At 54.9% G+C, this 26,767-nt stretch overlaps 2 protein-coding genes across 5 annotated transcripts in view; one reads left to right on the top strand and one right to left on the bottom strand.

Annotated features, from left to right (window-relative positions):
* Positions 1-320: 320 nt before the first annotated feature.
* FPGS (folylpolyglutamate synthase) lies at positions 321-20,184 on the top strand (the record flags this gene model as incomplete). 4 transcript variants are annotated; one of them, XM_082843023.1, is made up of 16 exons in its annotated part: positions 562-668; positions 11,225-11,316; positions 12,532-12,660; positions 12,750-12,803; positions 12,888-12,952; positions 14,541-14,655; positions 14,804-14,884; positions 15,016-15,077; positions 15,166-15,268; positions 15,589-15,666; positions 15,908-16,055; positions 16,184-16,273; positions 17,054-17,204; positions 17,462-17,537; positions 18,392-18,458; positions 19,293-20,184. In XM_082843023.1, 15 exons carry the CDS (start codon positions 11,305-11,307, stop codon positions 19,676-19,678), a joined length of 1,617 nt encoding a protein of 538 aa, XP_082699149.1. In that variant the 3' UTR covers positions 19,679-20,184. The 4 variants fall into 4 exon arrangements, with proteins under 4 accessions (XP_082699147.1, XP_082699148.1, XP_082699149.1 ...); XM_082843021.1 differs by lacking the exon at positions 11,225-11,316 and having other exon boundaries at positions 321-668; XM_082843020.1 differs by lacking the exon at positions 562-668 and having other exon boundaries at positions 11,179-11,316.
* Positions 20,185-20,576: 392 nt separating this feature from the next.
* The window catches only part of ENG (endoglin), a 29,672-nt gene continuing 23,481 nt past the window's right edge, over positions 20,577-26,767 (bottom strand). The window contains exons 9-15 of the mRNA XM_082842034.1: positions 25,171-25,308; positions 24,910-24,948; positions 24,291-24,407; positions 23,714-23,965; positions 22,583-22,637; positions 21,485-21,586; positions 20,577-21,358 (exon numbers count right to left, since the gene is read on the bottom strand). Coding sequence (XP_082698160.1) covers positions 21,234-21,358; positions 21,485-21,586; positions 22,583-22,637; positions 23,714-23,965; positions 24,291-24,407; positions 24,910-24,948; positions 25,171-25,308 — 828 coding nt within the window. The 3' untranslated portion in view covers positions 20,577-21,233. The remainder of the gene's footprint in view (positions 21,359-21,484; positions 21,587-22,582; positions 22,638-23,713; positions 23,966-24,290; positions 24,408-24,909; positions 24,949-25,170; positions 25,309-26,767) is intronic.

The following is a 26,767-nucleotide window of genomic DNA, read 5'->3' as shown; positions in this document are numbered from 1 at the left end:
CTGGCAGGCTTGGACGCCTTAGGTCAAGGGCACCCCGTGTCCTATCCCCCCTCCCCAGGGATCCCAGCTCGGCAGGGCCAGGGAAACGGCCGTAACGGTAAGGAGAGGTAAGGAGAGGGGTGGGCTGTGATAAGAGAGGCCAGATAAAGCCAGCCCCACTGGGCAGGAAGCCCAGCCCCAAGGTCCGGAAGTGCCCCCTCCCTACACACCCCGTTCTGCCTGCTCACCTTTAACCTCCGCCGGTTGTTATTTAACTCACAGGGAGGTCCTGACGAGTCCTGCGCTCAGAAAACAGCCAGGGAGGCCGAGAGATCCCTGGGCTGATCCCGGGATGAGAGCAGAGACCTATCAGGGAAGACCTGCCTCCCAGCACACTCCCCACCCCCCCTCACCCAACATCAGGGTGGGAGAAGGCTACGAGGTCTTAGGAATCCCCCCGACTTCCCCATCCCCTCTCTGGCCCAGCCCAGGGCAGGCTTGGCAGGGGTACCCACACCTATGAGTCACTTCGTGCCCCAGCCGGTCATGGAGCGGGAAGCCCAGGGATGAGAGGTGCCAGGTCCCTGGCTACCTCCTGGCCAGTGGCTGAGAAGCTCTGGTGGGAAGCACCCATGGAGCGGCCGGGCCCATGCGGGGGTCCTCTCTCGGCTAGAGCTGCCTCCTTCCAGGTAGGAGAACACGGTGACCTTGGACACGGGGCCTGCCTCTCTAAACTCTTCCTTTGTACAAAGGGTGTAAATAGCCCCCAGGGATCCAAGGCCATTAGTGATGATAGTAACCCCACACTTTGCGGGGCCCCAAGGGAAAAATCTTGTCATCATAAGCCTTGTTCTGAAGGCCTGGGGTGGTCAAGGGCCGCCCCCCCCCCCCGCCACAGGCCTCATAGCCCCCCTTCCGCCCAGCTGGAGGCGTCACAGAAGCTCCCACCCAGTGTGGGCGTGGGAAGCTCTGGAGGGAGGTCTCTAGGGGAGACCCGGCGGCCGGCGTGGGAGGTGGCAGAGGCCGTCTCAAGGGTCCTCCTGCGTGCCAGGCCCCGTACACACACTGGTTTTCTTCTGATTTAACTCTCCGGACTGATCCGTGAGGAAGGGCTGTTAGCTCCATTTTGATGATAATAATTAATAATGATAATAATAATAATGGCAACATTGATCGAAGTGCTTACTACCTGCTGGGCCCTGTGCGCATTGTCATCTGCGTTTCATGGATCTGAGACCATTATTATCTGCATTTCATAGATGTGGAAGGTGCAGTTAAGAGCATTTAAGGACTCGGCCTGTTAAAGATTCCTAACCTCGCTCATGTGTGGAGACCTTGCTCTGTGCTCTGGGCCCAGCCCTCCCTCATTCACCTCCTCCGGCCCTCTGAGGCAGGAAGGACTGTGTCCACCCGCTTTATAGATGAGGAAACAGGGTTTCAGGGGGCGAGGAGACTGGCCGAGGCCGAGGCCCGCCAGCTGGGAAGCTGCAGAGCCAGTCCCTGGTGGAGACCAGCCAGAGCTGGAGATGGGAACCCTGGGCTGGGCTACAAGAGTCTAGGTTCTGTCAGACACTAGACAAGTTGCTTAGCCTCACCAAGCCTCGGTTTCCTCCTCTGTAGAATGGGCACCACGAGGCAGTGCCTCCCTCCCTCTTCGGGATGGCCGTCCGAGGCCCTGCAGCAGCTCAGCCAGCGTTCCCAGGGGCTGCACGCCTGGCAGGCCACTTCTCCCCAGACCTCGTGACAGACAGAGCCTTCTGCCCAGCAGCAGAGGAAGGGCAGCCCCAGAAGCCAGGGTTTGGGAGCTATGGCCTCTGCAAGTTCATCCAGGCCCCCTTACTCTAGAGGCCAGGACCCTAGAGAGGTGAGGTGACCTGTCACACGGTGTGACACCCTCACCAGGGGGGAGAGAACTGAGGGTGGCCCCAGGGGCTGGGGAGGGTTGGCATTTCACAGGACTCCTCATCACTAGCAGGGCCACCCTCTGAACTGAGAGCTGGCTCGAAGCCAGAGCCCAGTTGACCAGATGACCAGGCACGTCCAAGGGCACAGGGCAGGTGGGGGCGGGGTCCAGGGGTGCCCTGGGTGCAGCGTGGGGTGTTACAGACTCCTGTGAGTGACTAAGCCACTTCCCCCGTTAGGCCTTTGTTGCCTCCCCTGAGAAATGGGTCCTGCCCGGAACAGAACCTTCCTCACAGGGTGAGTGTGATGATCAAACGAAATATATGCGTGTAAATGTCTCTGCACAGCGCTGCTGTCTAGAAAGAACTCACATTAACTGTTATTTAAGAAAATCCATATTATATAAAAAAAAAAAAGCCAGGGATTCCCAGCTTGATCAGAGGGGATAAGCGTGGAATCAAAAGGAGCTGGAGGGCTTCCCTGGTGGCGCAGTGGTTGCGAGTCCGCCTGCCGATGCAGGGGACACGGGTTTGTGCCCCGGTCCGGGAAGATCCCACATGCCGCGGAGCGGCTGGGCCCGTGAGCCATGGCCGCTGAGCCTGCGCGTCCGGAGCCTGTGCTCTGCAACGGGAGAGGCCACGGCACTGAGAGGCCCGCGTACCGCAAAAAAAAAAAAAAAAAAAGGAGCTAGAACTGAGCTGACTCCTTGAACCAACTTGCTAGTTGGTGACCTTCACAGGTGATTCCTCTCCTCTTGTCCTCAGTTTCCTCACCTGTAAAATGGCAAGGAAGAGGCTCAGTAAATCTTATACCCCAGGGAGCAGGTGCTGAGGACAATTGTGGTTGCAGAGTGTGATAAAAAATTGAGAAAAAATATTCCACACTTTTTTTTCCCTCTGAAAATTGGTAAGACACCTGCTCTCAGTTTGAGCAGAGAAGGGCTTGGCCAGCTTGGAGAGCATTCAGACCCCTCGGAGAGGTGGCAGAACTGAAACCAACCTTTCTGTGATGTGGCCCACCTCAAGACCCCAGGCCACATGTCCGGTGCCCTCCAAAGGGCCTTCTTGGCCGTGAGTGGGGACCCCAGGAGCACCCCAGGAGCATCCAGGAGCCACACCTGCTTCCAGATCAATTCAGGCCCCTTGTTGGCCTCAGTGTCCCCAACTGCTGACCGAGACGGTTGGTCAAGGAGAGCTCTGAAGTGCCAGCCACCCAGTGTGGAAGAAATCATTCATTCTTCTTCCCACTTACACATGTTCCCGGGGGAAGAATTATAAGACACATACAAGTAAAAGGAAGGTAAAAGTCACCTCTTGGGAATTCCCTGGCTGCCCAGTGGTTAGGACCCGGAGCTCTCAGCACTGTGGCCCAGGTTCAATCCCTAGTTGGGGGACTAAGATCCTGTAAGCCATGCAGTGCGACCAAAAAAAAAAAGTCACCTCTAAATAAATTTTTTTTTTTTTGCGGTACGCGGGCCTCTCACTGCTGCGGCCTCTCCCGCCGCGGACCACAGGCTCTGGACACACAGGCCCAGCAGCCACGGCCCACGGGCCCAGCCGCTCCGCGGCACGTGGGATCCTCCCGGACCAGGGCACGAACCCGTGTCCCCCGCATCAGCAGGTGGACTCTCAACCACTGCGCCACCAGGGAAGCCCTAAATAAAATTTTTAAAAAAGAAAAAAAAATATATGTATATATTAAAAAAGCACCTCTAGGCTCTCCGCTCAGAGCTCATTACAGTTACCATCTGGGGAAATAACACCCAGGCTGTTTTCTAAATTATAATTATTTTAACAAAAATGGGATCCTACTGTCCATACTGTCTCATCAGCAGGTTTGTTCCCTTAAGAGTCTTCTTAGATCGAGATTTATAACACTCTTAGAAAATGTTTATTTTGAAATACTAATACAATCACGTGGTCCAAAATTCAAAAGGTACAAAAGGGTAAATGGTGAAAAGAATGTGGCAAGAAGGTGCCATTTGAGCAGAGACCTGGAATGATCATGAATCGGTCACGTGAACTTTGAGGGGAAGAACATTCCAGGCAGAAGGAACCCCAGTGCGAAGGCCCTGAGGCTCTGTCACGCATTCACTCTGTGTGACCTTTGGCTGGCTGCGTAACCCATCTGTGCCTCAGTTTCCCATCTTCATAAGGAGGATAATCACAGTACTCCTAAAGCTGTTGGGAGGATTAAATGCATACTTTTGATGCTAGGTGCTCACAGGTGCGGACTTTCACAAAGGTGGGCATGAGCTTGGCATGGTTGCGAATCAGAGGAGGACAGCAGGGCTGGGGGCGGCAATGGTTAGAGATGGTAAGATCAAAAGTGTGGACCTCATCCTAAGTGCAGTGGGAATCCACTGGAAGATTTGAAGCAGGAGAGACGAGATCTGGGTTTCTTTAAAAATGATGGAGAATGGTTATGGTTGTAAGGGTCGAGAGGAACAGCAGGAAGGAGGCTAGAGGGTAGACCTGCAGTGGCAGCCTGAGATGCCACTGGAGGGATGGGAGTGGCTCCTGGAGAGGCTGGGGTGGGGCGGCCTCAGGGGTGATGGGGAGGGAAACCCAGGGTGAAGTCCAGCTTTAGACCTGAGCCCCTTGGTGGATGGTGGAGCTGTCCTCTGTGCTGGGAAGGTCTGGGGAGCAGCAGGTTTTAAGGCAGAAATGCCTGCAGACATCAGGAGGTCACCAGATGCTCATGTCGGTAGCTCAGTGAAGAGGGACATTTGAAAGTCAGACATCATCATAGAGCCAGGACAGCAGGGACCACCTTGGAGAAAGGCGTGAGCCCCTGGCCGCCAAGGTGAGGAGATTGGAAGGGAGAAGGCGGGGCCAGTAAGGCACAGCCAGCAAGGAAGAAGGAGAATGGGGAGGGAGGTGTCGGGGAAGCCCAGAGAACAAAGGGTTTCAGGAAGGAGGGCGTTGTCAGGTCATCAACCGTGTCACCTGCCACTGGAGAGCGATAAACAGAGCATGTGGGGCTCTGAGCACAGTTCCAATTGTTTGTTTCCTCAGGGTCATTTTTAGAAGTAGTAGAATTGCAGGGTCAAAGGGAGGCCCATTTCTAAGGTTCTCTGCCCTCCTAATAAACTAAATCCATTAAACACCTTTGTAGCCAGAGTCGGGGCAAGGGTAAGGAGAGGCTGTGCCGCTGAGGATATGGAATTCTGTTTAAGGCAAGTTTCTTTTCACCCAGTGACAGAAAAGTGTTTTCTTGTAGGTCACTGGATATGAATTGATATTCAGAGGTGGGGAAGTCCTTATGTATATCGGAGGGACAGAACCCTGGTGTGGCCATCAGAAATGTACCTCCCTTCTGAATGCTAGGCTTCTGCGTAAACCTGCCTATGAACTTGAACCTCCCTTGGTCTCCATAGAACCCTGGATGGGGGCGGCGAAGGGGCAGCAGGACTCCTCTAGTCCAGGCTCTCCGGAGTGCGGTGGCCTTTGGAGGCTCTTGTCCTCATCAAGACCCCCCTAGAAATTATGACCTGGGACAGAACTCATTTCAACCCTTGTTCTGCTAAGGAGGAGACTGAGAGTCAGGATCAGAGACAGGAAGCGAATTGCCCAAGGTCACACAGCGCATTGACAGCAGAGATTGACCAGACAAGTGGTAGAGAGTAGGAGCATGTGTTAGAGGCAGAAAACCTGGGTTTGTATCTTGGCTCTGCCGCATACTGGCTGTGTCACCCTGAGTGAGTTGCTTACCCTCTGTGAGCCTCCATTTCGTTACCTGTAAAGTGGGGATAATCTCTAATTCGTACAATTCTTGTGAGGATTTAAAAGAGATTGCAGGGCTTCCCTGGTGGCACAGTGGTTAAGAATCCGCCTGCCAATGCAGGGAACACAGGTTTGAGCCCTGGTCTGGGAAGATCCCACATGCCGCAGAGCAACTAGGCCCGTGTGCCACAACTACCGAAGCCCGCACGCCTAGAGCCCGTGCTCTGCGACAAGAGAAGCCACCGCAATGAGAAGCCCGCGCACCACAACGAAGAGTAGCCCCTGCTCGCGGCAATTAGAGAAAGCCCATGCACAGCAAGGAAGACCCAACGCAGCCAAAAATAAATAAATAAAATAAACAAATTTATTAAAAGAAGAGAGAGATTGCAATGCCAAGTACAGGGATAAGTGCTTAATAATAGCTAAGGGCTTCCCTGGTGGCGCAGTGGTAGAGAGTCCGCCTGCCGATGCAGGGGACATGGCTTCGTGCCCCAGTCCGGGAAGATCCCACATGCTGCGGAGCGGCTGGGCCCGTGAGCCATGGCCGCTGAGCCTGCGCGTCCGGGGCCTGTTCTCCGCAACAGGAGAGGCCACAACAGTGAGAGGCCCGCGTACCGCAAAAAAGAACCCACCCAATAAAGCAAAGAGGAAGAGCTTAGGGGAAGGGTGTTTCAGACAGAGGCAAATGGAGGTGGAAGAGGCCAAGGCCAATTTCTGAAGTCCTTTCCAGCTGTCATGATGAGGCAGGAGAGGGGACAGTAACTCAGGCAGATCTGAATTTAGAAAGCCCAGCATGGTGCCTTTGCTGACCTCTTGTGTGGCTCCAAGCTGTCTCTGTCCCTCTCTGGGCCTCAGCCTCCTGCCCCTACAGCCTCTAATCAGGGGTTGCAAATATTCGTTCTTCATAAGTTTCATTCTTTACTATTCTCTTGCCCCCTGGACAGGGCACTTCGAGAGCAGAGCCTTGTCACCTGTCCCCAGAACACAGTGTCCCCAGCACCCAGCCCAGGTCTGGCATAGAGACAATTTCTCATCAAATGAATGAGGGAATGGATGGATTCATGTCCTTTCCCCTTGGGAGGGTGTGGGTTGAAGCAGGAGCCCTGGCCCCTCACTTACCCTCCACACATGCCTGCAGACCTGCCTCACGTGGGTGGACACTGACCTGCTTGCCAGTTTCTCTGTGCCCTTGTTTTCTTTTCTTTGCTCTCCAGACAATGGCTTTGTTTCTATTGTTCTTTATGGAGAACGAGAACACCTCAGTGGCTAACAAAAGGCTCACAGTGGCTCTCCAGGTGCCCTATTAAGATGCCTTTGATTTTCTCCTTTATACATTTCTCTATTTTCTTCTACAAACATCTGTGGCTTTTCAAATAAAAAGCAATGATGCAAAAGAGAGGAGTGGACCGCTAAAGAAATACAAATGACTTTTAAACATAAGAAAAATGCTCACCCTCCTTCACAATAAAATAAACGCAAATGATAACTACCCTGGGAATCCACTTTTCCACCCATGCAATTGGCAAGATCAAAGTTGGCTAACAGTGCGTGTTGGTGAGGAAGCAGCTGGCTCATGCCCTGCAGGGACATGGGGGTGGAAACCAGTCCTGTCCCTCTGGAGGACAGCGTGGCAATCTGTATGAAAGTGTCAAATGCAAATCACCTTTGACCTAGCCATTGCACTTCCCGGAATTTATCCATCAGATGTGCTCACACATGGAAGGAATGATGTTACCCACCGTAACATTGCTTGTGATGGCAAAATATTGAAAACCTAAATGTCCATCAGTAGGAGACTGGCCAAATACACGACAGTACTTCTTCAGCAAGGAGTACTATGCAGCTTTGAAAAAACAAATTAGCCAATGGGGCAGCTCTTATGTGCCAACAGAGTCCAGAATAAGGTCCAGGATATAAAGATATGTGGGAAAAGTACAAGGCAGACTCATGTATATAGTCTGCTGCTATCTTTGAATATAAAAGGGAAATCAAAATATATTCGTATTTGCTTTTAAGTGCATAAAATGTCTCTGGAAAGATCACAAGAAGCATAACTTTGCTCTTGGGGAGGGGAATAAGGATGCTAAGACCTGGAGTGGGAAGGAAGCTTTTCTCTGTGTCCTTTTTGTACCTTTGACTATTTGAATGATATGACGTATCATCCATCCAAATAAAAAAAATTTAGAATTTCAAAACAAAATAAAAAGTAAGGAAAAGTTTGAATAAGGAAAAGAAAATAAATCTATTCTGTCCCCTCCCCTTTTAAATTTCCTGGCATCACTGGCTATGAAAATTGTCGTTGGAGGGAATTCCCTGGTGGTCCAGTGGTTAGGACTCAGCACTTTCACTGCCAAGATCCTGCAGGCCACGCGGCACGGCCAAAAAAAATTTTGTCCTTGGAGACCATGGAGGAAGCAGAGGTCTAGGGGACAGGTGACATGCCCAAGGCCACTGGGTGACTTTGCCAAGGCTCCAGTCACCAGTTATAATTTCCTGCACAACTGGGATGATACCAGATAGGATCCCTGGAATTTTCTGTGCTGTTTCTTGCCTTCTGTGTCTCTACATCTATTTCTGTTTCCAACTTGAGCTGAGGTGTGTAGTTCAACGATTTTTTTTTTTTTTTTTTTTTTTTTTTTGCGGTACGCGGGCCTCTCACTGTTGTGGCCTCTTCCATTGCGGAGCACAGGCTCCGGACGCGCAGGCTCAGCAGCCATGGCTCACAGGCCCAGCCACTCCGCGGCATGTGGGATCTTCCCGGACTGGGGCACGAACCCGTGTCCCCTGCATCAGCAGGCAGACTCTCAACCACTGCGCCACCAGGGAAGCCCCTCCACGATTTTTTAGGACTGTTGAGTTCACCCCACCCTAGAGAAGGGCTGTATCACGCCAGAGGGGAGAACTGACAGGACTGCTTTGCTCAGAACAAAGGGAAAGAAATCAGTTAAGATTCAGGAAAGTAGGCAATGGGATTTTCCAATAGGAAATTGAATTACATTTAGAAGACAATAAAATGGTTCTAAGGAGGGATGAAAAGGTCAGATTTGCACTCATCCAAATGAGGAGGGAGTCTCCCCCCTGGGATCTCATTTTCCCAGGGATCTTATTCTTGGAAGAATGGCCGAGAGCCCCAATACCCGCTGTTACAAATGAATCAACTGGGGCCACCACTAATAGATCAAGAAAAAAATACTTCCCATATAGAGGACAGAACTGAGGACTCACATCTGTGATACCCAAAGTGCTTTATAATTGACAATAAGGTGCTGAACAGATGTTGGAAATATATATAGGCCAAGGATGAGTGAGAGGCAGTTTACTAAAATAAATGCCTGGAAAGATGTTCAACTTCACTGCAGCCAGGGAAATGCAGAGTACAAATGACAGGGTACTCTACACCCAGTCGTCTGGGGGACATTCTGGAAGAGGGGGGCTCTCCTCACACTACACAGCTGGTGGGCTGCAACGTTTACAAGTGTTGGCGGGAAGGAATGCAAACACCCCTGGACCCAACTGTCCCCCTCCGCGCAATCTCACCTGCAGAAATATAAGCCCCTGGTGTAGATGTTATCCACTGTGGCAGAACACTGCAGGCAAGTGGGGGATGCACTCTCCACTGTTGCAGAGTTAGCAGTGCCCCCTCACCCCCAGTGGGGGAGGGCAGCAGGAAGGAAGTACAGAGGCTAGGAATAAGGACTCCAGGGTCAGAGTTCAAAGCTTGAGTTTGTGACTTGAGCATGTGTCTTTATTCCTTTGTGTCTAAGTTTCCTCACTTGTGAAACAGGATATAATACTAACACATGTTTCATAGAGTTTTGTTGATTAAATGAGCAACTATGTAGAATGTGTTTAAAACAGTGCCTGGCCCAGCAAGGTGCTACTTAACTATTTGTTAAGTAAATGTCTTAGAGGGATCCCTATGAGCTTATTGTTGAGCAAGAAAGTTAAGATACAAAAAACCTTGTCTGCATCAACAAGGCCCTATAAGGAGTTCCCTGGTGATATTCTGGTTAGGATTCCTTGCTTTCACTGCCGTGGCCTAGGTTCAATCCCTGGTCTAGGAACTGAGATCCTGGAAGCCAGGTGGGGCGCGCCACCTCCCCCTGTCACCAAAAAACCCCCAAAACTAAAACCAAAAACAAAAAAGATCAAGGCCTTATAGATGTCTAGGTGTGACCGGGATTTCATGAGCACAGACAACCGTGGGACACACACTTGGCTGTCAATAGAATTACCAAAGGAGAACCGGGGTTGGAGATTGGGGGCGAGGGTTAAGCAAAAGAGAAATCATTTAAAGCCTCTTTATGATTATTTTTTATTCAGTTTTTAAATTATAATGTATAAAGAAAGTTTCAATGATTTAAAAAAAAGAACACCGAGAGAGAAAAGGACTTGTCTGTCTCCCATGTGGCAGGGGTGGGGCACCCTGCAGTGATATGAAAAGTGGAAGTCCAGCTAATGACAGAGTCTTCTCAACATATTTGTTTATTTCAAAATCAAACAATCTCTGATAAATATTTATCCCCAATGCCTGCAGGAAAGAGGGAGGGGCTACTGGTACTGAAACCCCATCAGTTGTTAAGGGACTGCCTTTTATCTGAGGAAACTTCTCTGGAGGGTTTTTGCAGCAATTCCCCCACCTCCACCCAAACACACACACCTTTCCAGATCTCAGCTGTAGAAAGGGAATCTCCATACTACTTTTTTCCATGCTAGTTGGGGCCAAGAAGGTCATAGACAGAAAAAGCTCTGAAAACTCCAGGACAAATGGGAGTGTTCCACCCCCAGGTAGGACAGATTATTGCCCCCTCCGTGGGTGGCTCTCCCATCCATTCCATTTGATCAGATGACGAATCTGATCTTGTCATCCCTCCTTAGAACCATTTTATTGTCATCTAAATGTAATCCAATTTCTTATAAGGCTACAAGGTCCTGCTGGATCTGGCATCCTGTCACCCCAGGGCTCTCTGACTGCGTCCCATCTCCAGGCCTCGTGAGGCCAGGATGTCGCCTCTTCCAGGAAGCCTTCCCAGGCTGCCCAGGAACGGTTAGGAGCCCCAGTAGCGTAGGTGCCTGGATTTTGGCCTATTGCCCCACAATCGAGCTCTCAGATTCGACAGACCAGAGGCCGCATCCCCGCCGCCCTGGGTCTCTGCGTTGGGTCGGGACGTTTGGGGGCCAGGATTCAGCGACCTCCCTAAGGTGTCCGCCAGTTCTATCATTCTATCCCGGCTCGAAGCTGGTTCTGGCCTGGAGCAGGGCTGCTGACTGGGACTGGCTAATTTTCGGGCCGCGGCCGGGTGCTTGAGAGGATGATGACGAAAGGAGCGCGTATTTCTCTAAGGCAGTGGACTCTCTCGGTACCGTGCCCCTCATAAACATGAATGAAGCTCTCCGCCCCGCCCCGGGGCCTGCCCCTCACAAGGATGGCGTCCCGCAGATTCTTATTGGTGCCGGTGGGCTCGTTGGGCAACGCTGAGTGGCGGAGGGCGGAGGAGAGTCGGGGGCGGGGCCAGGAGGGGGCGGGGCGTATTCGGTCCGGGCCTAGCGTGCCGCCGGTTGCATCTCTACTATGTCGCGGGCACGCTGCCACCTGCGCGCGGCTCTCTTCCTGGAAGCGGTTTCTTCGCGTGGTGCAACAACCGGGGTCGCAGCGAGGCGAGTATTGAGCGCGTGGCCCGCGCCGCAGGAGCCCAGCATGGAGTATCAGGTATTGGAGGGAGGTCCTGCAATGACACGGGAGCCGGGCCTGAGGCGCTTGGCATCTGGCCTCCGCCAGCTGAGAGAGGGGCCAAGAGCCTGGGACTGGGGGACTCGGGGGGGCGGGGACATCCTGGATTTCGGAGGTGGGGACAGGCACCAGGAAGTTGGACCCGGAGTACCGGATTTGGGAATTCTGAGGCTGAAGTGTACCGCGTTAGAGAGTGGGAAGGGACGCCGTGTGATAGGACCAAGAGATCCAGTGGCTCAGCTGAGGTTCTGGAGTTCCAGTGTCTCCGGACTCAGAACCAGCAGTTGGAGTGGGGGAGGGGAAAGGGAGTCAGGAGTTCAGGCTTGGGAGATCCAGAGTATAGGTCTGGGTTGGCGTCTTTAGGATTCAGGAGATGAAGCTCCAGGTGCCTGGAAGTGGGGAGCAGGCAGGACTCGGAGCAGTGGGGGTGGTGCAGGAATCTGGAAAACAGAAAGCTTCCTCCTGGCTCTGTGCCAGGGGCCAGTTGCCAGAGACCAGAACCTGATGCGGGCCAGGCAGGTGGCACCGGTGTGATGAGAGTGGGTCCTCCAACCAGCCACTGAGGCCCTGAGGGGAAATAAACATCACCCCCACTTCCACCCCCCCCCCCAAGTGGAAGTATAGTATAGTCCTGAGGTTATACCTACTTGCCTTCTTGTCTGAGTGACCCTGACACACCCTTCCTACCCCTGAGACTCCTCTTCCCCATCTGGTTGCTTCAAGCAACTCTTCTCTGGGTCAGAATGTGGAACCCCAATCCTCATGCCCAATCCTGGGCATGGAAGCCTCCAGGAATTCCTAGTTCTAATCCCTTCAGTTCTAAGACCCCACCCTTCTGTAGTTCTGGCCCTGCCCTAAGAGGGGCCCAACATAGTGGTGGACCATGGAGAGAATGAGGGCAAAAGCCTGAGAGTGAAGCCTGGGGAGGCCAAACAGGAAGCAAGGATAGTCCCGTTAGTCATTTTGCCTGCTTTGCCTGACACTCCCTGGGTGGGTCTGAACTGCCCCAGGCTCCCATTTCTGCTAGAACTGGAAAGATGCCACTTCTTTCTCACCGGTGCCTAACCTCTAGGCTGGGGAAACAGGGCTGGCACGGCAGGCCTGGCCCCTGGCCTGGCCACTGGTATGCTGGGTTCCTCTGTCCCTATGGATCCCTAATGAGCCTTAACCTGCCACCTGGGGACTCATTGCCAGGATGCCGTGCGCACACTCAACACCCTGCAGACCAACGCCAACTGCTTGGAGCAGGTGAAGCGCCAGCGGGGTGACCCCCAGACACAGCTGGAAGCCATGAGGCTGTACTTGGCACGGAGTGGGCTGCAGGTAAGGTGGGGAGGGCCTCTGACCACCCCCCGTTCCCATCTGTCTGTGAGTCCTGTGGCTGAGGCGGGGACCTTGTCCGTCTGTCCTAGGTGGAGGACTTGGACCAACTGAACATCATTCACATCACTGGGACCAAGGGGAAGGCGAGCCACAGGACCCAGGGGTAGGACGTGCACTTGGTGGGGTGGGGGTGGGGGACCTGCCCAGACAAGACCTTTCCTTTCTAGGGCTCCACCTGTGCCTTCACTGAATGTATCCTCCGGAGCTATGGCCTGAAGACGGGATTCTTTAGGTACTGAGGTACAGAGGGGTGTGGTGTCTCCTAGCTCTCTGGGGGGTCTGGAACCAGCCAGCACCTCAGGGCCAGGGTCACCCCCAGCAGCTCAGCTGCATGTCTCTCTGCCTAGTGTTCATTCATTCAACAAACATTCAATTAGCATTTACCAGTTAGCCCAAGTTTATGGCAATCTTTAATTTTCATAACGGAAAGAAATTGGGGAGGGGGGCAGCAACTTGAATGGATAAACGAAATACACAGCTGGAATTGTCAGATATCTTTTTATTTATTTGGCCACGCTTAGCGGCATGCAGGATTAATTAATTCCCCAGCCAGGGATCGAACCATGCCCCCTGCTTTGGAAGTGCAGAGTCTTAACCACTGGACCACCAAGGAAGTCCCTCAGATATCTTTTTATTAACTTAAATTCCTTATACAGTTTTTAAATCACATAGAAATGTTTATCAACTAGGGCATCTTTGCCATAAGGAGCAGAAAACCAGGCTAGTAAGGGCTTAAACAATAAGCGTAGTTTATGACAGGTCTGTTGAGACCTCCCTGGTGAGCAGCGGAAGGGAGCCCTTCCGCTGTGCCAGCCTCAGCTGCTGCTTTGCCCTCCAGGCAGCACCCCCTCTTGGTTGCATTCAGGCATCTAAACTCACACCAGAGGATGGGGGGGCAGGGTGATTAGACATGGGTCTCTCTTCCCTGGAGCTGTACCTGCCTTCTTAAGCCTGTCAGTGGTAGAGCAGTGGGATTCACACGATGGTAGATTGCTCAGGATTTGGTCCTTAAGCTTGGGGCTTTCAAGAGTTTTGCCTCCTTTTATTTCACCAGTTCCATCAAGTGACCTCTGTAAGCATCTGAAACCTGCTGACTGAGGTCGTCTCAGACCAATGTGTTTTCCCTCAGCAGTTCTTCATTCAAATTAAAGAAATGGAGTGGATTCATAATACCAGAGGGCCTTTGAGGATTTAAATATAAGCCAACAATCTCTCTTCCAAAATAATGTTTGGGGTAAAAACCCAGCCTTTGACTTGGGCCCATGTGGCCTCATGGGCCAGTCTGGGAATGCAGCTTGAACACAGCAGAGGGGGCCTTGCCCTCAAGGGCAGGAAGACAGACATTATGGGGGCAGATGTTGGCCGAGTTACTGATCGATGTGGGATGGGGGAAGCATGGGGGGCTGTGGGACCCCAGAGAGCATGCCTGAGCAATCTGGTGGGGTGGGGCCCTTTCTCTTTTTTGGAGGAGCCGTCTTAGTTGAGACCTGTGGAGTAGACATGTGTATAGGCCTGGAGTTAGAAAATTTTTGGGGGGGGGGAGCTGGAGGAGCTAATAATAGTCCAGAGTGGCTGGGGCACAGGGAACTACCAAGGGATGTGTGAGAGGTGAGGCCAGTGGCATGAGACCCGCCGGGGCCTGGTAGGCTGAGATGTGGAGCTGGGACTCTCTAAAGGGCAGGGGGAAGCGACAGAAGGGTTTTCAGTAGGGCAGTGACATAGTTAGATTTGTTTCTCTGAAAGACAGGTCTGACTGTGGGGAGGGGGACAGCCTGGGGGTCTTGGGAAGGGAGTCCTGATGACCCTAGGTCTCTCGGTAGCTCTCCCCACCTGGTGCAGGTGCGTGAGCGGATCCGAATCAATGGGCAGCCCATAAGCCCCGAGCTCTTCACCAAGCACTTCTGGCGCCTCTACCACCGGCTGGAGGAGACCAAGGTGCCCATGCCGGAGGGCTGGTGGATGGGTAGGGTAAGGGGCCCAGAGTGGGTGGGTAGACCCAGAGGGCACTGCGCATCCCGGGACACCATCTTCCCCAGGGCAGAGGCTGCAGGGGCCCCGAGCTCTGATGTGATCCTGTCCACAGGATGACAGCAGCTGTGTCTCCATGCCTGGCTACTTCCGCTTCCTCACACTCATGGCCTTCCATGTCTTCCTCCAAGAGAAGGTGTGTGTGCCCACCACTCCCCAGAACCCTGTGTTCCAGGCCTTGGGAAGGGGAATCTCAGCAGACTAGGGGCTCCTGTGTGGTATTCGGGAGCCCCTGTATCCCCTGCCATGCCCTCTGATCCTCTTCAGGTGGACCTGGCAGTGATGGAAGTGGGCATCGGCGGGGCTTACGACTGCACCAACATCGTCAAGTGAGGGGGAGCGGCTTGAGGAGAGGGATGGTGGCCGGGAGCCCGGTGGCCGGGGTCCAGGGCATCACGGCTCTTTCATTTCCCCCAGGAAGCCTGTGGTGTGTGGGGTCTCCTCTCTTGGCATCGACCACACTGGCCTTCTGGGGGACACGATGGAGAAGATCGCATGGCAGAAAGGGGGCATTTTTAAGGTGACCAGGCAGCCCTGGGGAGGGAGGTACATGGATGGCCTGGGCCCCGAGATTCAGGGAAGTGGGGGCGGGTGTGGCACGGTTATTTGTATCCTCCTGACTCAGGACGAGGTCTTGGGCGTCAGTGGGGTCTGGGTTCTCGTCCCAGCTCTGCATGGGATTGGAACAAGTTGAGCCCCATCTCTGGCCTTAGTTTCCCCATCGAGGGGTCCCCAGAGGTTTGATGGGGGGAAGGCTGAGTGGGCCATCCAGAACCAGGGATGTGGGGGCCAGTGATGGGAGACGGAGGACCCTGGGCTCACTCTCCATGTCCTCCACAGTGTGGCGTCCCCGCCTTCACTGTGCTCCAGCCTGACGGGCCCCTGGCAGTGCTGAGGGACCGTGCTCAGCAGATCTCAGTGAGTCTGATTGGGACAGCTGGGTGGGGGGTTGGCTGACTGGGGAGGTACTTTACCCTTTGGGGCCTCAGTTTGCTCATCTATGCTCGTCCAGCTGGAGGACATCTCGGTTCTAGGAACAGGACTTGGTGGGTTGTGGTTGATGGGGAAAGATGGAAGGGCTGATGGCATCAGGGAGGGCCTGCTGGCCGAGGAGGCAGCAGCAGCTCCCCTGACCAGCTGCTGCCCATCTCCTCTGTAGTGTCCCCTCTACCTGTGCCCACCACTAGAAGCCCTGGAGGAAGGGGGGCCACTGCTGACCCTGGGCCTGGAGGGGGAGCACCAGCAGGCCAACGCCGCCTTGGCCTTGCAGCTGGCTCGCTGCTGGCTGCAGCAGAAGGGCTACCGGGGTAAGTGGGCAGGTGAGTGGGTGGGCAGGGGACACGTGGAACCTGCCTCTGAGGGCCCTTAGGTGAGGCCTGAGCACACTGAGTCCCACACAGCCCTCCCTCTCCCTTCCCTCCCTCTCCCTTCCCAGATACTGGAGAGCTGAAGGCGTCCAGGCCAAGCCTCCTGGGGCAGCTGCCCCTGGCACCTGTGTTCCAGCCCACGTCCCACATGCAGCATGGTGAGTTGGACCTTCCTGCCCAGCCAGGCTGCTTCAGATGTTTCTTTTGGTCTCCTGTTTGAGAGGTGGGGACAATTCAAGATGGTGCCTTAAGAGAAAGGACTGAAGTCAGTGAGCTTCCCACACCTTGAGTTCATGAACTCTCTCTGAGCCCATTTCCCCACCTGCCAAATGAGACGATGATAGGGCGCACTGTGAGGTGACATCACTAAGGGGCTGAGTCCAGAGCCTGGCAGATTCGGGATAAAGTGCCCAGCCACTGGTAGCTGCCGAACTACCATCCTTGTCACCATCGTCACAAGACCATGAGGTTCTTGAGGATGGCGATATTGTCAAGCTTCTTGCTTGCCCCCGAGGCCTTCAGCACACGGTAGGTCCTCGTGGCTGTTAAGCCCCTTCAGCAGTTGGTTCCAGTGTGCCCACTGTGTGCCAGGCCCCGTGTCAGGGCCATGACACAGTCCTGGAGCTAGGTGGGTTACATCCCAGCCCCAAGTGTCACTTGCTCTGTGACCTAATCTCTCTGAGCTAAGGGTTCTCTGCCTGAAACTTGGGACTGATATATGAGAGCAGCCCCCTCTCAGGACCGCCTGGATGATTCCACCAGATGAGGCAGCCAAAGAGCTGATCCCAGTGGCTAGTGCCCAGTAAGAGGCTCCTGGGCTGTCAGAGCGGCCAGCAGCGGGGGCCGGTAGTGTGTGCGAGTTGAGGACTGGAGTGGGAGGACGTAGAAGGGCAGCCTCGCGGCTGCCGCTGGAGGACTACCTTGCTCCCCTCCCCCAGGGCTTCGGGACACGGAGTGGCCGGGCCGGACGCAGTTGCTGCGGCGGGGCCCCCTCACTTGGTACCTGGACGGCGCGCACACCACCAGCAGCATGCAGGCCTGCGTGCGCTGGTTCCGCCAAGCGCTGCAAAGCCGCGAGAGGCCGGGCGGGTGAGCTGCGGCCTAGGCGGGGCTGGGGCGGGACCTCGGGTAAGGATGGGGAGGGACCGGGGACGGGGGCGGGACTTGGCCAGTGGAGAGGGGCGGGGCCTCGGGGAAGGATGGGGCGGGTCGCAGGGACGGGGTCGGACTGGGACAGTAGGGAGGCGGGAAGTTTTTGGAGGAAGGATGGGGCGGGGCCCGCGGAGAAGGGGTGGGAGGCGCCGCTCTGACCCTCCTCTCCCCCGCGCTCTTCGCCACTCACACAGCGGGTCTGAGGTGCGTGTCTTGCTCTTCAACTCCACTGGGGACCGGGATTCCGCGGCCCTGCTGAAGCTGCTGCAGGTGAGGGGCTGCCTGGGGGATGGACAGCAGGCAACCCAGCCCTGGTTCTGCCTTTGACCCCCAGCAGCGGTGCCTTCATCCCTGAGCCTCTGTTTCCTCAACTGTAGAATGGGAGTGATTTTTCCTCTCCCCCCTGAATTGTACTGAGGATTAAATGTGAAAGCACTGGGCACAGGGAAGTCAAGTCACAGGTCATTGTACTCATTCTCCTCCATGGTCACACTCCAGCCCAGGATGACAGTGAGGACCAGGTGAGTCGTGTAAGGCGCAGGCTCTGGATTCACCTGTCAGGCCCTTTTAGCCGCTAGCATATGACCCTGGGTAAGAGATGGCATTTCTGAGCCTCAGTTTGCCTCTCCATAGAACAGGGCTGCTCCTAGGATACCTGCTTCTGAAGTTTCGTTTAAGGAGTCACTGGGCCATAGAGCATATAGGGAGGGGCCCTCCTCTGCCCAAGGAAACTGAGCCTGCCCTAGACTGTCAGGGCTGAAATGGTTCCTAGTGATCGTTTCCCATGTCACAGACCAGGATGCTGAGGCTGTTCTTCATATCCTTTGTGCTCAGTAGCTGGGTCACCTTAAGCAAATGCAGCCGCCCGCTCCAGCCTCTGTCTCCCCATCTGTGTGGGGCCATGCGGCCCAGGCCACAGGCCAGGCAGGGTATATTGAGGTAGATGGGGGACACGGAAGTGTTGTGGCTCGGTTTATGCAACATCACTCCAGTTCAGCTGGTGGGGGGGCATCTCCAGAGATGGGGACGTGTATGTGGACTCCGGGGGTGCTGTGTGGAAGTTGGGATAGGGGGCATCATCCTCTCAGGGCTCTGACACTGAGCTTCTCCCCTTGGCCTTCTAGCCCTGCCAGTTTGACTATACCGTTTTCTGCCCTAACCTGACAGAGGTGTCATCCACGGACAACGCAGGTGAGAGGTGACAGGCATGGTCCCTCCGGTGGGCGGGGGGCGGAGGGCCCTGAGGTGGATTGCTCTGTTGGTGACGGTGAGCGCTTTTGAACTGAAGGTCTTGGGTAGGAACTAGATTTGTTTTATCGTATAAATAAATAACCTTTGGTACATTGTGAATTTTGCATGTGACGGCAATACTGAAAAGAGAATTGTTGGTGAAACTCTTTTTCAAAATGCAGGTTACAACCCAGTGATGGTTCTTGAAGTCAGTTTAGTGGGTCTCAACCAGCATTTTAAATTTTAAATAAAATAGAGAAGAGAGTGTCAGTGTGTCTCGCACAAAGTTAAGGGTAGGTATTATTTGATGAAGATTCTGTTCCAAACATATATGCACACATATGTGAGTACTGGGTTGCCACTGTAAAATGTATTTTTTTTACGGTGGATCATGTTAAAAGTTTTTTTTGAAATAATCTAAAAAATACAGATCCCGAGGCCCCACATCAGACTGTGTGGGGACAGTGCGGGAGTCTGCATTTGTAGAAGTACTTATGCCCACCTGGTGATGGCCCCTGTCTGTTTTACAGATGAAGGCAATAAGGCTAGGGCAGAAAGATGTGCTTGGTAGGCAGAAGCCCCAGCTTAGAAGCTAAACTGCCTGGCCCTGTTTCTCACCGGCTCTGGGACGCTGGGCAATCACTGAACTTCCTGAGCCCCGGTTTCCTCATAGCGCCCACTGTAAGGACGGATGATGCTTGTATAAAGCCTGGCATCGCGCAGGTGCTCACAGCGTGCTTCCCCCTCCCCGACCCTCGGCTGCCTCGCTGACGCGCCTGTCCCTGTGCCCCGCAGACCAACAGAACTTCACAGTGACCCTGGACCAGGTGCTGCTCCGCTGCCTTGCGCACCAGCAACACTGGAGCCGCCTGCACGAGGACCAGGCCAGCCCGGAGCCTGGTGGGCCTGCACCCCTGCTGCTGGCACCCCGCCCAGCCCACACCCACAGCGCCAGCTCCCTCGTCTTCAGCTGCATTTCCCACGCCTTGCAGTGGATCAGTCAAGGCCGGGACCCTGTCTTTCAGCCACCCAGTCCCCCACGGGTCCTCTTTGCCCACCCTGTGGCAGGCAGTGGGGCCGTCGTCCTCCAGGAGGCTGCTGCCATCCACGTGCTGGTCACAGGCAGCCTGCACCTGGTGGGCGGCGTGCTGAAGCTGCTGGAGCCCTCCCTGTCCCAGTAGCCAAGGCAGTGGGGCTGGAGGTGGGATTCCCCCACACCTGCCCTGCATTTCGCCATGAACTAAATCACGTGCTTTTCGTGCCTTCCTCGTTCTGTCCAGACTGGCCCCAGGGACTTGGGCTCTGGGCGGTGAATAGAGGGCCGGGGGCAGGAAGCTGAGATCTGTCTCTGAGCCTCAGGTGCCCCTGGCCTCTCCTTCCTAGTTCTCTGGCTGTTGGAGTAGACCTGAGCCTCCAGCCCACCTCCCCTCCCACCCTGTCTGCTTCCTGCCTCAGGCGCAGCTGATCGGGTAAACTGCCTGACCTAGCCTGGGGTCCTGCCGGATACTGGCTGCTGGTTGATAGATTTCCTCCTCCCAGTGGCCTTCTGGCAGGGGAGAGGGTCCTTGCCTGGGGCCCCGTCGGGGCAGAGGGGGGCTGGAGTGATTTAAAGCCTTTAACTTTTTTTTTTTTTAAAAAAAGCATTGGCTGAACATTTGATTGACTCTTGACTTCTAGCTCCCTCGGCAGACAGTAGGGGGCTGGGGGCTACAGCTGGTACAGGAACTGGGTTGTGTAGGAGCCTGGGCTTTGTGGCTTGGGACAAGTCCCCCCCTCCCTCTGAGCCTCAGGTGGCCTGTCTGTGAAATGAGAAGAATGGATTGATGTCCGTTGACCACGTGCCATGCACCACTTTGCAGACCTCCTCGCAGAGAGACCTTGTGATCGCAAATTCTCATACCCGTTTTACAGATAAGGGAACTGTGCCTGGCTTAAAGAGGCCATGGGACCTGCCTACGGTCACACAGCCAATAAGTGGCAGGTCCAGGATTTGAACCCAGAACTGTCTCCCCCCACAACCCCAGTTTAGGTGCCACTATCCTTCTCTCAGCCCAGCCCAGCACTGGTTTCATGGTCTGATTTATTGGTGGTGAGTATATAGGGGTGGGCCCAGGACAGGCAGCCTGGCTGCCCGGTGGGGGGGGTCTCTGTGTGACAGTTGCAGGGAGGAGCTAGGCTCCCCCACTCACTCCCAGGCTGGGCGCCGCTAGGCTTCTGTTTCCCCCGCCAAAGTTGGGCCAGTCCAGATGTAGAGGCCGATGGGAGCAGGTCCGGGTGGCTCTGGGCTGGCTGTTTCCATGCAGGAGGCGCTGTCAGCCTGGGTGGGCTGGGCTGAGTCCGTTTTGGAGTTCTCAGCTCCTGCCCAGCCCACGTCACCGAGTACTGGGTCCAGGTTAAAATTACAGGGACTTGGGTTGCTACAGCAATGTGGACATATAGCGCAGCGGACTCTCTCTCCGTGGTGCTGGGCAGCCGTACCCCAGGCCCACTGGGTTTGAAGGTTCGTGGTGGGGTGGGGGGACACCAAGGTGTTCCAAGCTGGTGCCCCCACTGGCAGCAGGCCTTGGAGAGGGAGGCAGGAGGGGTGGGCACAGAGGGCCTTGTCCATCCTTGCTCGAGTGGAGGGGTTGGGGTCCCAGGATAAGTTCGTGGCCACTGGTTCCCAGCTGGTGGCTGTTCAGTCCCTCCTGTTGGGCGAGGGCTGGCTGGGCGGCCCCCAGGACTCCGGGCTGGGCACTACGCCATGCTGCTGGTGGAGCAGGGGGTGCTCTGGGTGCTCCCGATGCTGTGGTTGGTGCTACTGCTCTCCGAGGAGGCCGGGGCAGCCACCGCCACCACGGGCTCCCGCTTGCCGGGGTGACCTGGGGGCAGGGGCGGAGGTCAGGGCCCCGGCCAGGGCTCCCCACTCCCCCAGAGGCTTCGCCGGGCTCCCCCAGGTGGTGGTGGAGGGGTCCTGAGCACTCATCGTGGGGGCCTGGGATACTCACGCGTGTGCAAGTAGATGTACCAGAGCGCGGCGGTGAGCAGGGCCCCGATGAGGAAGGCGCCAAAGGTGATGCCCAGCACAGCGGGCAGGACGAGGCCTTTGTCTGCGCAACCAAGGGCAGGACAGCTGTGGTCAGCACTGCCGCCCCCTCCCTGCCCCCCTACCCTGTTGTGCTGGCCAGGAGCACAGGCTTCGCTGCCAGTCTCAGCTCAGCTACTGACCCTGACTTCTCTGAACCCCAGTTTCCTCACCTAGCAAATGGGTTCATCACACCCATGCCTGACACTAAGCCGTGGTTGCTATGACCATCCACCCAGAGGGCCCAGCCAGGCCTTTGGGCCAGGCCTCTGCCTCCCAAGGCTGGTAGAGATGCATTTTTAGGGAGGATGCATGGTATAATCTGAGCAAAGTGTGAGTGGGGCCGGAGAGTCCAGAGTCCCGCTGTGTGCCCTTAAGTCAGTGCCTGCCCCTCTCTGAGCCCTATACCATGGTAGGGATAAGCCGGAGCACCTCTGAGGGCTCTTCAGCTCTGCTCTTGGGTTTTCCCAACCTTCACTCTTTCCACACTCCCGATTCCTGTGTGACTATGGGCCAGGCAGCCTCCCCTTAGGCCTCTGAGTTCCCATCCCTGCAATGGGGTCATTAGCCTGCCCTGTTGGTTGCAGGCTGGGTGTGGGGGCTCCATCCAGACCCAGGTGGGATGGCAAAGAGGCAGATGCCTCTCCCACCTCTGCCTTCAGTGTCAGGGACTCTTCTGCCCAGGCTGGAGGGAGCTGGGCTGAGGGCTGAGGCGTACCCTCCACAGTAGGGGCCTTAAGGAAGGTGAGGTCAGTGCTGCCCCAAGTCTCATCCTAGGAGGCCCCATCCCCCGCCCCCCAGCAAGGTCAGCCAGCAACCTTGGGGATCAAGAAGAACCAAAGGCCTGGAACCCGGGCCCACGGGGTGGTCACGAACAAAGGCTCTCCATCTGGAAGATGCAGCTGTGGACCCTACTCTCTGGGGTCCTCCCTGCTGTGTGCCTAGACCCATCCCTCTGGGCCGTCCATCGTGCCCCAGTCTGACCTCAGCCCCTGGAACCCTGGAGAAACTTAGAACTCACCATGCAGGCCAGGGCTGACAATGTTCAGGCGTGTGGAGACAGTCCTCTGGACGTCCTTGGGGAGGAAGAGGACACAGTGTGTGACACAGCCTTCGACAGCAGCTTCCAGGCTTACTCCCTGCCTCTGTGGCCCTGGCCTGTCACAGCCCACCCTGGGGCCTTGACTCTGAGCCCCGTCTCCACCACCTTCTGGCTGACAGCCTTTGGGCAAGTGCCGAGTTCTGTGCTGTGGGAGGGTGTCGGCCAGACGATCCCTGGCTGCTGCTGGAATGGTTCTTGTGAGTTCCTGAGAGGGCCCCAGCTCCCGTGAGGATTATGGGGGCACTGTGTCCATCACCCTTGTGAATGCCTGGGTGAGAGGAGCCAGGTCAGCCCGGAGGCCCAGGCTCACCGTGGCTGGGGGAGAGGCCCACTCAGGAGCAGCCTCAGGGGCTTCTCCAGCTTCATACAACCAGAGAGGCTTTTAATCCTGGAGACCCTTCTGAGTACAAGGGCCTGGGGATGACTGTGTGAGTGTGTCTGGGGCTGAGTGTCTGAGAACAGTATCCACTGGAGGGTGAAACGTGACCAGTAAGTGCAGAAAATCAGAACGTTGTGTCCTTTGTACTAACCCTCTTCCCCGAGGTCTCCTGTTTGTTGAGATTACGCTGGTGATCATACTACATGGATAGATGGGTGGGCGGATGGATTCCTGGGTGGAGAGATTGATGTATGACTGGGTGGGAGCATAGAGACATTGATGTATGGCTGGCTGGCTGGGGGACTGGGCTGATGGAAGGACTGTGGATGAATGACTGGGTGGGATGGTGAGAAGTAGCAACTGATAAATGGATGACTGGATGGGATAGTGGGAAGATGGATAGATAACTGGGTGGGATGGATGGATGGATGGATGGATGGATAGCTAGCTAATGGTTGCAGCTGCATACCCTACCAATGTCCAAGACACAGCCATCAGAAGGCTGTAGGGTGGCAGAAAGAGTGCCCCTGGTACCCAGAGGCCACGCACCTGCCTGTGGCTGTATCTTTCGCCCACTGGTCCCACATCCTCATGGTCTATCACATCCCTTCCTGAAAACTCCAGACCCGGAAGCCACCCTTGAAGCTGGGCTTAGCCCAGCCCCTACTCACCAGGGACCAAGTGCTGAGACGCAGGGCTACAGTGCAGCTGAGGATGCCAGTTGTGGGCATGGGCACCATGTAGCCACGGAGGAGGAAGCTGAAGCGCATGTCGCCACCAGGGCTCGGGGACAGCAGGCTCACACAGCTGCTCTTGGCCGCCTGGCTCTGGATGAGTTCCACGATCTCCATGTCAGGCCCCAAGTTCAGCTGGCAGCTGTCCAGCTGGATCGTGAGCTCAGGGATCGATGGGGACACGCTCACCTGCATGGGTAGGAAGGGGCACGAGGCACGGTCAGTTACTCTTAACTCTCTGCCCTGCCTGTTCTTATGAACTAAGCTAGACTCATTCTAGAGTTCCCGCTCCAGAACCTTGACGGTGGAAGGACAGTCGTGGGCCTGCCTGGAGCAAATGAGGAAGAAGAGGGGACATTCCAACCAGTGTCTGAGCTCTGCCTGTGCTCTCTCCCCTCCACCAAGCACCATGGGGGCTCCCTCCTCCCTCTGGGAAGTCAAGTTCCATTGGGTGGAAAGAAAGGTTCTGAGAAATCCCAGGCGTTGGCAACGCCTAAGAGGTCAAGTCCAGTACCTGCACAAAGCCCTGCTGCCCCAGCTCGATGGTGCTGGAGGCCTGGAGGAAGTGCGGGCTGAGGTAGAGGCCCAGCTGGAAGGAGAGGCTGTCCATGTTGACGCACTGCACCTTTTTCTGTGGGAGATGGGAGGGGGGCTCAGTCAGTCGGGGAGGCACCCAGCCAGGGAGGTAAGGGGTGGGAGCAGGAGTCATGGTCCAGAGTCGTTGCCTGACCTTCATCACCACCTTAAACCACCCCCCACCCCAAACTGAGATTTATCAAGAACTTGCTCTGCACGAGACCCGTGTGAAGTGCTTTTCATGCGTCCTCTCAGTGATGGCTCATCCCGTATGGGGATCCTTTCCTATGCCACTATTAACAGGACCTTTGGGCCCAGAAAGCTTATGTGATTTGCCCAAGGCCGCACAGCCGATATGTGCATGAACCCTCTGACTTGAGAGGCTGAGAACATAACCCTAAACAGTACTGCTCCCGTTGCACGGAAGGGGAGACTGAGGCACGCTGGAGACACATTGGCTTGCCAGGATCAGGGCCTGAGTTTCCTGAGGCCTGCTCCCTCCCAGGCCAGGAATGGACCCCGGGACCAGATGGGTTAGCACGGTGATCATCCCTCACCTGCTGTGGTGACGAGCTTGACAGGAGGTTGACAATCACCTGCAGGAACAGAGCCAAGGAGCTGGTCAGAGCCAGAAAGGAGCCCAGAGGGTATCCCGCCCAACGCGCCCATTTTTGTGCATGGGGAGACTGAGCCAACCAATGGCTAAACTTGTCTTCCTACTGAGCATCACACCCGCTCTCCCAAACGCCCCTCAGCCTGGAAGATCCAGGGGGCACCAATTAAGCCGGCCCTGATACCTTTCCCACCACAGCTCTTACCTCGTTACTGATCACATTTTCTGTCACTATCATGCCACAGCTGGAGTAGCCGCTGCGCAAGACAAGCTGGTCATCTCTGTCCTCAGCCTGGCAGCTGGAGTCCCAGAAGGTCAGGCTCGTGATGGTGCACCTCAGAGTCTGGGCCAGGGTTGGGGGATGGGGGGAACGGTCAGGAGGCACGGGGCTCCCGGGGGCCTGTCAATCACACCCCAGCACCAAGGACTGACCACCCCCCAGGGGTCCCTTCCCCATTTTTGTTAGTTTTCATCATCCCACACCATTTAAGACTACTTTTCCTTAACTTGACAAACACTTTTGTACTTAGCAATAAGATCTGTGACATCATGAGTGTTTCCTTCTCTACAGACATATATACTCAGAGAAATTGTGTGGCTTTGTTGGTTTCTTCTTTCCTTTTTTTTTGGCCGTGCTGCCCGGCATGCGGGATCTTAGTTCCCCCTGCAGTGGGAGCTCAGAATCTTAATCACTGGACCGCCAGGGAAGTCCCTTTTTTTCTCCCATTTTTAACAAATGGCATCATACCGTCCTTCATGCTTTAGTTTGGTTTTCTCACTGAACAATAAATCACAGACATCTTTCTGCGTTTATACTATAGACCTACAACATTCTTTTTAACTGGAGTGTAATGTTTCAAAGATCGATGGATTACAGTGTATGCATCCAGACCTCTTGGGACAGGACAGCAGTAATGCCAGCCATCGCTGGTCCCTCCACCTCCCAGACATCTGTCTGGCCACGCAGAGGCAAGGGAGGAGGGGGAGATGGGCCGCAGACAGGTGGAGCTTCACCTAGGCCCCAATACCCCACACCCCAAAAGACTTCCACATGGATGTAGAGTTAAACGTCATTCTAAAAATCCCTGAGAACATGCATGACTTGTCAAGGCTCTGGCAGAGAGAGTTCCTGCCTCGGAAAAACTAGAAAAAAAATCACAAAGGAAAAGATGACCAGCTAGGATGGCCCAACATTTTCAAATGTCCAAAAAATTAAAAAACCCTCTGGCCCAAATTTAAAGAACTCTAACAAACCGGGAGAGATTGTTTCAATAAGAATGATGGACAAAGGGCCACAAATGTCTTTCTTCATGTAAAAAGCTAATAAAAATCATCAAGAAAAATACTAAGTTACAACGCACACAGAGACTTTGGTTATTATCAGTCGCACGAAGCCAAGCCCAAACTCACTACTAATCAAAGAAGTAGAATTCAAACAAGAACAGAGGGCTTCCCTGGTGGCGCAGTGGTTGAGAGTCTGCCTGCCGATGCAGGGGACACGGGTTCGTGCCCTGGTCAGGGAGGATACCACATGCCGCGGAGCGGCTGGGCCCATGAGCCATGGCCGCTGAGCCTGCGCGTCCAGAGTCTGTGCTCTGCAACCGGAGAGGCCACAACAGTGAGAGGCCTGCGTACCGTGAAAAAAAAAAAAAAAAAAAAGAATAGAACACAGTGTTCCCGCTCTCAAATCAGCAAAAAGTTTTTTAGACAAAAAATAATTTTGGGAGAGAGAGAGTCAAAGTGTTCTCGTTAATCAGCAATGAAAATTGGAATCATCTATTGGAAAGCCGGTTGGCAACATG

This window comes from Leucopleurus acutus (genome assembly GCF_964270905.1).
Source record: "Leucopleurus acutus genome assembly, chromosome: 7".
NCBI classification, from domain to species: domain Eukaryota; kingdom Metazoa; phylum Chordata; class Mammalia; order Artiodactyla; family Delphinidae; genus Leucopleurus; species Leucopleurus acutus.
This window is presented reverse-complemented; position numbering and strand designations above follow the sequence as displayed.